At 29.9% G+C, this 12,553-nt stretch overlaps 1 protein-coding gene across 1 annotated transcript; it reads right to left on the reverse strand.

The window, feature by feature from the left end:
• Positions 1-463: 463 nt before the first annotated feature.
• On the reverse strand, positions 464-12,338 carry LOC132938923 (beta-1,4-N-acetylgalactosaminyltransferase bre-4-like). The gene is made up of 7 exons (XM_061005908.1): positions 12,173-12,338; positions 10,481-10,715; positions 6,687-6,762; positions 3,089-3,355; positions 2,818-3,001; positions 2,222-2,440; positions 464-649 (listed from the first exon to the last, which is right to left on the reverse strand). Exons 2-7 carry the CDS (start codon positions 10,682-10,684, stop codon positions 514-516), a joined length of 1,086 nt encoding a protein of 361 aa, XP_060861891.1. The 5' UTR covers positions 10,685-10,715; positions 12,173-12,338; the 3' UTR covers positions 464-513.
• Positions 12,339-12,553: the final 215 nt, after the last annotated feature.

The raw sequence follows: 12,553 nt of genomic DNA on the forward strand, positions 1-12,553 counted from the left end.
GGCGTACAATTAATATTTATACAAGTATACAACGATTTAAACATTTAATTCAAGTTCATATGCAATTAACAATTCGTTTTTTAGTTTAGTACCACGTCAGAGCATAGGCATGATTAATTTATCCAGGGGGCTATAGCCCTCTTAGACCCCCCCCCCCACCATTCTACGCTTATGCATGAGGGAACAGATAACGCTGAATGTTTAATTTAATATACTAGGTATGTGTACGCAAATAAATTGTATACAAAAACAAAAAAATGTGTAGGTATAGTGTATACTGTATAATATGGTACGGTTAACCTATGCGTACTTTAAATTGTAAATAGGTACCCAAACAGTTTAAAAAAAAAGATCTTGAAGAGAAAGCGATAAATAGAGAAAGAGGGATATAGAGTGAAGGACGATTAGATTCTGACAAAATAAGAGAATGTGATAAGGAGAGAGAGAGAGAGAGAGAGAGAGATGGTTTTTTTTTAAGTGGCTTGTTGATTAGCACCACATCATTATTGTCCTTCAACTGAGATTATCAGATAGGTCCACCAGCAAGTACGTGAATACCTGAAATTTCTTCAGTGCAATTAACTGGTACTTGAGACTGTTAAGTCCGTCCGTTTTTTGACGCTTCCAGCCGGAACCAAGCAGCTCTAACCTGTGAGAAAAGCGCAAAAAAAACACAATCTGTTGCTGTAGTTTTACTTTGAAACAAATTTTATTAAAACAATGTTTTAAACAATTTAAAACAGTGTTTTAAACAATATATTTAAAATAACATAATTTTAATTTAACATATAATTTACTTATATGCCAATATGCCGTGTACTAGTATATGTATCTTATGTATTACTTATTTTAAATCTTAAAAGTATTAGTAAATGTATTTTAAATATTTTCTGAATGGATATTTTATGTGGACATTAATACATTATACCTATTAACTATTAAGTAAAAACATTTTTAATTTGGTAATTTATTCAATACAATTAAAATGGAGGATGGTAATAGATATAACTATTTAATACTTTTTCTAAAGGATATCTATTATTATTTATTATTAATAATAAACAAAAAAAACACAATATTCACTTGGATTTTACACTGTTTTAAACATATGTTTTATTCATTTTAAGAAATGAACAAAAAGGTTTAAAACATTGTGTTTTAAACATAACAACCCTGGATCGGAGCAATGAATGTATTGATTTTACAATAATTGTTTTTTTTCTAATTTATATTTTTGTGTATGTACTAAGATAATTAAAAAAAAAATTTAAGAAAATTAAAAAAATGCTTCGATTTTCAACTTTGAGGGTGATTTCACATAGAAATTTGTACTTAATTGGTACTTTTAAAAGGTCGTAATAGAAAATTCCCAGTACTTATCAAAAGCGTAGAGAAAAACAAAAATATACTAAGTAAAATCGGAAATTTTTACGTAAAACGAGTTTTCAACAAACTTTCCAAATATATTAGCTCTTTTTGAGCTCATTAAAGACATTTGAAATTGTTTTGGTTTTTTCTTTAAATGTCGAAAAAAAATGTGTTTATTTCGTTACCTTTTTGTAATTATTTATTATCGTTTTCGTCTACAATAATTTATCATTGAAATCGAATTTAACACATCCATTTAAGTGACCCAAACGAAACCCAATGTACAACAGAGCGGTACCCACTTGCTCACCTTTATTTTTATTGACTATATTGTTATAATTATAATATATTAATATTTTCCTGATCTGGCCAACCATTCGGTACCAGTACATAGTTCTTATTGTTGAATTCTTACAATGTAAAATTGATTTTAATTTTATTTGGTGTAAGTTAATTGTGTTTATTAAGATGTATAATATACTATTTTATTGTACCTATGTCAAATATACGTATACTGTGTAACACCTTTTAAATGTATTTTATTTTCTGGAAATTGTCCAGTCTATAATAAATATTAGGTATTGTACAATTAAAAAATAATTATAATATTATATGGATTAATGTTTTAGAAATTAATTTGGTAGAACGCACTAGAACGTGAAATCGGTCAATACATCTATCTCATTTGGTGGAAACAGGTATTGATAGAAAAAGGAAAGGTTCACTTTTTGTGGAAACGTGTACTCATTGTCCAATACGAAATTACAAAATATAATTTATCATAATATATTCATATACAATAATAATAATAATAATAATAATATAGATACTTGAATAGCTGATTCGCTTATACCTTTTCGGGTTGGGCGTTTGATAGTGGTGTGAACATGAATGATAACGTCCCACGTCCGAAGGATATCTGGTAATACTTAGTTTGTTAGCAATGACCCGATTCCTCAAGTCGTCGTCTTCGGCACCCCATCCCCAGAACATGTTACTAAATCCATTGATCAGCTTGAAATGCGTTTGACTCATGGCCGTCACCCCACCAAAGTATTCAAAGTACGGAAGTCTGAACACATCGTGGTCGTAATAATTGATGTTCCGATCCCATTCGTTTGATGTTTTTATACAACAATATATTAATAAAATGTCTTTCTACTTTTTCCACCATGGTTAGTCCTAATTTAATTGTACCGTTAATTATGAAAATTATTTTTGAGTCTATAATTATTATTGGTACTCAAATACCCATATACTTGGGATCGAGCCTATTATATTATTTATTATTATATTTTATTATATTATTATATTAACAATCCTAACACTGCTGTATAAGTACTAATATTCGATTAAAATTAATTTTGAAAACTCAATCCGTTTTGCAATTCATCTCCAATAGACAATAGTATAACTATAAAAAATATATGATTATTGATTAACAACTACCTGAAATTCCTCTTGTCAACAGCTAATGCCATATGTCTCGGTTGATCCGGACAACTGTATAGGTTTTTGTAATTCAATGGTATTAGGTCTACGTCATGGAAAAAGAAACAGTCAAAATCGTATAACTTTAATGCTTCGGTAAATCCAATGTTCATTAACATGCCCCGGTTAAATAGTCCATCGTCTATTCCACAAGAGAAAACAATTTTTATCAAATAATCGCAAAGCGTTTACTTTTCAATAATTAAAAATAAATATTACCAATACAAACCTTGTACAGTTAAGTTCTTATTGAACTGTTCTACGACAAAAATAGTATAATCCAACTGTTGTTTAGTTAAAAACGGATGTAAATTTAAAAGTAACGTGCAGAGGTTTGATAGTCGGTTTCTATAAGGTACTATGATTGCAATTTTGTACCTCGCTTGGCAGTCCAAAGGCATTTGGTGACCTCCTTCTAAAAGCCTCAGCCATGATAACTGTTGCGCCACTTCTTCCAACTTATCCCGAGCAGGCACAAGCACAGACACTTTTTCATCTTTAAAAATAGAGAGACAAAAATCTATAGTTTGTTATCAAGAATTTTATGTATAATGTATATAAAGATTTTTTCAGATGTTGTAGATGGTAGGGTCTTCTCTTGCTATAAGGTATAGGTGAGGAAGTGATATTGGTTATCTTATTCTGAGCCGGTTGATGATTATTTCCTGTGTTATGTAGAAGTCATTATAGATTGGCCAGGAAATGATAGGTCTTTAATTTAATTTAATATGGTATGTATCATTTGATCTATTTGTTTGTCCAGGCCTCGAAGTCTCGAGAGTATGACTTTTTAACCACGAGTGTATTGTCGATTGATTTATTATTTATTTTATTACCTATATATTTTATCTACATAGACTAGCTGTCCCCTCCGGCGTGGCTCGGACAAAGATTTGTTTTTTTATGTAGGTGTATGCAATATTCATACAATCATACGACGGATTGAATGTACTTTGTGGTATCACATATCTGGTGCATTTTTGTATGTAAAAAGTACAAAATCAAAAACCTGGTTTGAATGTCTAGCAAGGCAGCTAGATAATATGAATTATGAAAATAGATTTAAGTGCAATTTAGTTATTAAGGTGGGCAATCCGTGGAAAATATGCAAGCAGTATATCAGGTAGGCCGTAGGAAATCCACCTGCGGTGAATTGCGGACATGATGATAAGCTACAGTGAGTGCAACCTATGTAGGAAATATATGCCAACTACGCCCATTAAGAAGAAAGATTGTCAATGTGGCAATATAAAATCTTTATACATTACCCAAACAATAATCACTGAGTCAACTACTCTTATTCGAATATCTCGATGATTTTCTAGAGTGTCAAATAAAGCGTGTGCCACGGAATGAAATAATCAATTACCTAGCACATCTAGAGCATTAGAGGGACTACAATTTCAAATTTCAAGTAAATACGTTTTGTCATTTAGTGAACAATTAAAAAAATACGTTAAAACTGTGGAATTTTATATTATTTTAGAGGACAGATGGCGTGATTGGTATATTTTTACAGCCCCTTGTTTTTCATTTTACGGGATGAATTTCCAAAAAATCTGTCTTAGCGGACGCCTACGTCATAATAGCTGTGTATACCAAATTTCAGCCCGATCCGTCCATTGGTTTGTGCTGTGTGTTGATAGATCAGCCAGTCACCTTATCCTTTTATATATCGACATAGATATATAGATATAGATCTTGGTATACATTTCACTCCCTCCCTAGATTTCAACCACGACATTAATGTGACCGTCTGAAAAGCACTGAAAATCCTGGGTTTCATAAAGCGTAATACTTAAAAGTTAAGCTCAGTCCATTGTCTCCGTACACTTAACTTGTCTCTTGTGTGCCCAATTTTAGAATATGGTATAATAGTTTGGCACCAATATTTAGCGAAAGACCAGTTAAGACTAGAAAGAGCCCAGAATAGGGTTCTTTCATATATCTCTTTCTTACTATAAATTGATCATCATTTTTAATTTTAAATGCTAAACATTCCAAAGCACTCTTCCCGACGAATCGATGCTGATCTCCGTTTTATTCAACGTCTACTAGACAGATAAATAGATGCTCCACACTTCCTTTCCTCTTGTAATTTTCGTGTTCTAATCTACCTCTCAAGTTATCATACACCCTTTCATATCCCTACTCATTCCAACCCCTATGGTCACAAACTCACAACCACCCTTTACACCGCATGCTTCGTTGTGTCAATAATGCCATCTAGTTCATTCTGTATCTATATTTGCTTTTCTATTATCTGTTTATATACAACTATAATTTACTGTTGCATTTTGCTTGTAATCTTGCTAAATTAATTGTTTAATTCAATAATCTACTGTTTTCGTTCACCTTAATTTATGTACTTTCACATAAATTAAGTAAATTGCCGTTTAGCGTCAATAAAATAAAATTAAAAACAAATAAAAAATATAGAGAAGATCTCCCTGTGCATTTCGTTGCCTGTATAAAATGCCACAACTTATATGATTCAAACTTTGTGTTAAATTCGTTATTTGATAAGTTGATAACCGTGTAATGATGTTCAAAACTTAAAAAAAAAATATAATGTTTAACTTTGATTTTCATTTGATTTTCTACACATATTTATTTGTACTTAGGACTGGGTTTATTTTTGTAAAAACTACGCCTAACACGTAAACTTAACGTAATAATTTTCTTTTTTTTTTTAACATAAATATAACGCGTTATTATTAGGGATGGGCCGAGGCCAGTTTTTACCGATATCCAATATTCCGATATATGCTACCGATAAAAAACCAATACTTAATATTTTATACTACTTAATATTATATATTTGAAAACCAAAATTTTCGGCATAAGCCATGGACCGATATTAAAAGATAACCGATACTAGCAATCGATATCAGCTATAACCGATACCCGAATTTTTTTGTAATTTTTCATTGATTATACATTTATAAATTTATAATCAATGCTATTATGCTGATTGATTTAGTTTTTTTTTTTTTGGTATCGGTTCAAAAATCGGTTTTAAAAAAACCGATATCGAGTATCGGCACATCCCTAGTTATTATGGCTTCAATATAAAAGCTAGGTGTATCGTGCCCATGACTTTTTTTTATATTTATTAATGACTGATGTTTTTGTAGTTCATTGTTTCAAATTATATATTTATGTCCAACCATTATAAGATATTGAAATAAACTTTTTCCCATTAATTAATGCCCTTCGATTTATCCCATTTTAATTTCCATTATAGATTTTTAACACAGTCATTTTGATGGTTTTGACCAATTAATATAAAATACTGATCTTAATAACTATATTCAATTATAATAACTATTTTATTTTTTGTAACCAATAACAACCCTATTATAAACAAAAATATATTATAGTTTGTCTGTATTCTATAAAAAATTCTTCGAAAATGAATATGCGTATGTATATGTTTATATATGTATGAGTTTAGCAGTTTACAAAAGAAAGTTTAAGGAAGTTAAAAAAATGTCTAATATTTTATTTAAATATAATAAGTAAAAATGTTTATTCATTTTAATTGTTAAAATGTTTCACAAGAAAAATCGTTTTGTTATTTTGAGCATAGATAAAACTAATTTTTTAATCTTTGCTCATAATAAAATATTTTAATATTTTAATACAACAATGCTATATCAAAACTATCAATGATGTTGATTAAAAAAAAAATTTTTGTTAAAACAAACAAGAATCTTTTTTCATTTTTTGTACTTCAATGGCATTAAATAATGTAGGTATTTTTCATACATTTTATAGATATAACACTCCAATAAAAAAAATATAATAGTAATTTTTAAAATTACTTGAGGCAGGTGGTATTTGTGGACACAACGTGAGATGAATGACTTTTGTTTCATTGGTTTGAATTTTATCTTCAATCTGTAACATGCAAAAAATTTTTTAGTTAATATGAAAAATATATAATATAATTCATATATGAAATTAAAATATTCTTCTTTAAAATACGATGGTAAAAAGAAAAAAAGCGGGTGAGTAGGTGTCGCTCTGCTCAGTTCCGTCTTTACCCTATGGGCACGTGGGGCACGTGCCCAGGGCCCCCATCCAAATGGGGCCCCCGGCCAAATCGAAATTACAATTTTAAATTGTAATGTTTTCGCCGTTACCGATCCTATACGATTACGACGGTTATCGGCAACGACTCGCGGAGTATGTTTCGATCGGGAGCGGGAGGGGTTACCCACACAAATGCAAGAAACTACAACAAGTTTTATATAATATATAAATCAATTACTGCAGTGCCAATAATCTATATCAGTTTCCACCTGCCCGCATTATGTTTATGTACTAGATCAGGGGTTTTCAACCTGTGCGTCGCGGCTCCCAGGGGCGTCGCCGGTTATTATCAAGGGAGCCGCGTTCGCAATAGAAACTAAAAATAAAATTTCGGCGCACCAATACATATTACATGTTGCATGTGTGAGATAACCGTCGATAACCGTGTTTGCGATATCGAGTAATAGCATATTTCGATTACTATTTACAATTAGGTAGGTACTTAATGATTTGCCTCTAATATAATCTATCAGTTGTAAAACGCACACCGCTGTCGCCTGTCTGTTTTGTATTCAGTGTGTTATATGCGCTACGGCTACGTATATCGACCGATATTTATTACGATCTTTTTTTGTTCTGTGTTATTTGTTGTGTATTTTTTCTGTAATAATAGTAGTTATAACTATGGATAAGTTTTTGAATTCTAGTAGAAAACGTGATAATCCAGAAGTAATTTCAAATATTGAAAAGAAACAAAAAATCAGAAAATATGATGATAGTTATTTGAATTTCGGATTTACTAGCACTGTTGTTGCAAACGTAGAACATCCCCAGTGTGTTGTTTGTCCCATTAAAAATTAAAATTATTATTAATGTATTAATTTTTTAATTGTATGTAAAAAATAAATCTCAAAAAAATGTTTCCTATTATTAATGCCTAATTACATGTTTATAATTAAATAAATTTAGATTAAAATTATTATAAGTAATGTAAATTTGTTTATTTTAAATGTTCGTATGGGAGCCGTATATTTTATTTCAAAATCAAAAGGAGCCGTGGACCCAAAAAGGTTGACAACCACTGTACTAGATTATTTATCTTATCTTAATTATGTCAGAGCAGTGAATTGAATAGGAATTTTATTTTGAACGTTTTCAGTAAATACACATTACACAATAAAACTGACTGTCAGTATAAGTGCGCCGTTTGTCCGTTTCGTTTAGTTTATTTAACTATAATAAAAATATAAAATATAACATTTTATTAGTGTCTGTAATAGAGTTGTAGTCTCATTTAATTATGTCAAAAAGGACATATTTGAGTTTCATTGTTTTTTTTTATTCAGTGAAATGTACATAGTTTTTAATTAATATTAAATAAATCATATTAAATAAACTTTTGATATTTTTATTCAACTTTTGTAGGCCTACTAAAAGGGCCCCTTTAGCTCCAGGTGCCCATGGGCCCCTGCAAAGCTTAAGACGGCCCTGGCTCTGCTGTACAGTATGTTACAAGTGGGTGACTGCAATGTTATTGATTAAATATACATAATATATAGTATACTAAAAAGCTATTATATATAGAACAGTGTCGGTCTGACTAACCCGGCTACCCGGTGATCTACCGATAAGATCTTTACCAGTTCATCAAGGAATGGAATTACTTGGGGAAAAAAAACGATACTTGCCTATGCGGATGATATGGTGATTGGGTGTTCACGCGAAGAAATTATAACAAAACCGGCTGACCTTATTGCGGTGGTTAAGCCAATGGGACTCAAAATTAACCAAGATAATACTAAGTATATAGTCATAGACAGAATAACTGGAAATACACAGGACCTAATAGTCGGCAATTACACTTTTCAGGCTGTTACCGACTCTAAATATTTAGGAACTAAATAACTAATATAAATAATGAAATAATATGCATAACGAGATAAAGCTATGAATTGCTTCCTCTAACAAAGGTTATTTCGTTCTGGGAAAACTATTTAAATCAAAGTTATTATCTATAAAATCAAAATCCACTCTTTACTCAAGCTATCTACGACCAGTTTTGTCTTATGGATGCGAAACGTGGTCGGTTACAAAGGGAGATGAAAAGAAGCTTCTGACTTTCAAAAAGAAAATACTGATACGCGTTTATGGCCCTATCATAGAAAATGGGGAATATATAAGAAGAATCAATAGAGAAGTCTATTAAAATATATACTCAAAGCTCAATATCAAGTTCTTTATAAGAGGTAAATGAGTTATGATGAGTTATTATGAGTGTCCCACATGCCTGGAGATCCACTGGTATAATAAAATATGTAATGATTGCCTCTATCAATGGGAAAAGACCTAGGGGACGACCAAGGCAGAGATAAATAGACATAGGCAAATCAGACCTTGAAAAATGTGCATTAGGATCAAAATTAGAAGAGTGTGTTGACAGGGATAGATAGCATCAAGTAGTAAAAGCAGCCAAGGCCCTAAATGGAGAAGCTAAAATGGAGAATCTAAAAAAAAAAAAAAATATCACCAAATATGTTTGATGATATTATTGTGATTAAAGTCAATTATTTTTCTATAAGGTAAGCATTATAACAGTAGGTTAAATTCATTTTTACCAAAAAATTATTGTGGATTTACCCTCAACTTTTTTTTAATATCTACAAACATCAACTTATAAAAAACGTTTGTACGTTGTACCTATTACATTTTAAATTTTTTGACCGACCAAAAAATTTGTAACGACAATAGTTAAAAAAAAACCTGATAAAACTTGACAATTTCTCATGCTTATAAATAGCTCAAAAAGGGTCGCAATATTTCGAAAATATTTTTGCATAGTAATGGCTATTAAGTTACAATAAAAAACAAAATCGACTTTCCAAAAACTGGTTTTGCGTAAAAATCTCCATTTTCCTCAATTTTTTGTTTGTTTTTCAAGACGCTTTTGAAAACTATTGTGAATTTCTTACTTTTACCCCCCCCCCCCTCCCCCCCCCCCCCCCAAAAAAAAAGTACCTATTAGATTAACTTGCCTACCAGAAAAAATGCTATTGAAGAAATTTGAAGCTTTTTTACTGTCCCCAAAGGTGTTGACAGACACAAAAAAAACACATCATTGTAAAATCAATACATTCATTCCTCCACTTAGAATCTAAAAATGTTTATTTATTTACATAGGTATAATGATATTTTAGTTAGATGAAAAATATGCTTCGCAAATTGTAATTATTTAAATTAAAAGAACTATTTAATGAATTTATATTTAAATCGTGAACTCGTTGGCCCCCACACGATTGCACGAACATGTTCAGTGAGGCCCATAAATTTTATAAATAAATAAATAAAATAATATGTTTAGGTACTAATTAGATTTAGATACTAACGTAATAAATAAGCCTGATATAAATGTCACGATATGTACAGTGTACACACTACTCGCTACCATAGACCTATACACTTTATAGATATATGCACGCTACGCTATCGTAATGTTTTAATAATAATAATAAAAATAAAATGACGAGGAAGTTAACAATAAAAGGTATCTATAATAATAGTATACATAGAATTTTTGTTTACTTACCATATCCAGAATACTGGAAAGGTTGAGGTGATGTCTTGGCTCAGGGTGGGTTGATGGGACATCGTGTTTTACTATATTATTACACAGATTATTGTAGAAGAGACGTATTTCGTTGTAGTAGCTGACAAATAAAAGCTGCACCAGTAGGCAAGCTATACCGAATCCGAATAAAATTTTTACACGTGGTAGTGTTAGTATGTACATTTTAATTAAGGTAAAAAACCTGATCTGGTAGCTGAAAAATAAAACAAATTTATTAAAAAACAATTCCATATTTTGTGATAATTCTGTTGTTTTAGATTCTGAGCAGAACTATGACTGATGATTTTCACCTTCAATATCTTTTCTAGTAGAAAAATTAATCTGGTTGATACGTTTTATAGGATGGCAAAAGTAAAAATTCCCAGTGCTTTTCTTGGAAAAACAAAACAAATACAAAAAGGTCGGAAAATGGATACCATTCTGTCTGCTACATTGTAGGTGATGTGTTGAATTTTAATTCAATGATATAAAAGCATTGTATACGAAAAAGAGTCTGAACAAAGATGGTCTGTTACCTAGCCTATATAGTATATATTACTATATTATAATACCTAATATTTTTAAATTACAAAAAAATAACTAAAATAGTTATTTTCTGTTTAAATATCTTATTTTGTCCAAATTTAAACTTAAAATATCTATTGAAAAAAAAACGGTTTTTATGTAATTTTTAGATTTTTTGGTTACAGTATGAACTACTTATAAGAAATATTGTTTATAATTTTAAATCTTGAGCTATAAAAATTGAACATTTTATACATTTTTAACTGCAAAATAATTCGTGAATTCGATATTTTGATGAATTTTGTCAACATTTGAACTGTAATTGCTTTTAAAAATAAGGGCCTATATATCGTACTATCTTAAGATGATGTCAGCGCACTATTTGTTTTCTCCCTCTGACCCATGCACGACATAACAAATTTGTGTCTAGCAGAACCAACCCTGTGTTGTTACTTTTAATATTAGAGAGAATTAACCTATCAAACTTTAAGCTATGAACATTAGGTATGTCCCCACGTCGGCTTTTTTTACGACATTTTAATATTTAAACATTTTATAAGCATACTTACCTACATGAAAATAAAAATATCATAAAATAGCCAACGTAGGGACACAGGTATTGTTCTGAACTTAAAGTTAGATAGTTGGTAAATTCAATATAATAGGTATTAAAAGTAATAATACGGGGTTGGTTCTGCTAAACGTAATTTTGCTATATTGCGCGTGGCCACGTGTGTCAGAGAGAGAAAACAAATAGTTTGCTGACATCTTCGGATAATAAATGAATGATAAATAATTTGTAAATTGTCGTGATTTGAACGTATTATATAATATAAATGCTAACTTCAGACTTTCAGAGTACAGTTCAGACGCTTATAAAAATATTGTGACTATAAATTTTTGATATTTTTAAAATAGTATACTAACAATTTATAAGGAACCTTGTATTATATTTTAAGTTTTTCACAAAAAAAACATTTATATCAAAAATTAAATAAAAAAGGAAAAAATGTCAATAATCTATAAATACCTCAAAAACAGTCAATTAATTTTAAAAATTATATCTTTAAGTAGGTACCTACATTTTTTGTTCTATGAAATATGCATTAGATTTACAGCCCGGTAATAATTATGAACTTTACTTACTGTCGTTTTCTTTTTAATTCGAACTCACAGTTATGGCAGTAGAATACATATTTGAAGTAATTTGTGCCGCAATACTATCCTAAACTGTCTATCAATACTGCCAGCTTATTACTTACTATATTCAAACATAATATTATACCTACAAATAAATAATTAGATATAATAAATTTTAAATATTTAATAATAATTTTAGCTTTTTAGTTAATGTTTAATAACAAGTTACAAAATTTAATTGCTATATTATGTGGGCAGGTGTTTTGTGTTGTATCAAAACACACAACTATTATTATTCATAATTTAATTGAGGACAACATGATAATATCACCATTAAAACCATAAAAATTGTATTTTATTTGACACGTCTGATTTTTAAATTTATTA

The sequence above is a fragment of the Metopolophium dirhodum genome, chromosome 2, assembly GCF_019925205.1.
Source record: "Metopolophium dirhodum isolate CAU chromosome 2, ASM1992520v1, whole genome shotgun sequence".
NCBI classification, from domain to species: Eukaryota; Metazoa; Arthropoda; class Insecta; order Hemiptera; family Aphididae; genus Metopolophium; species Metopolophium dirhodum.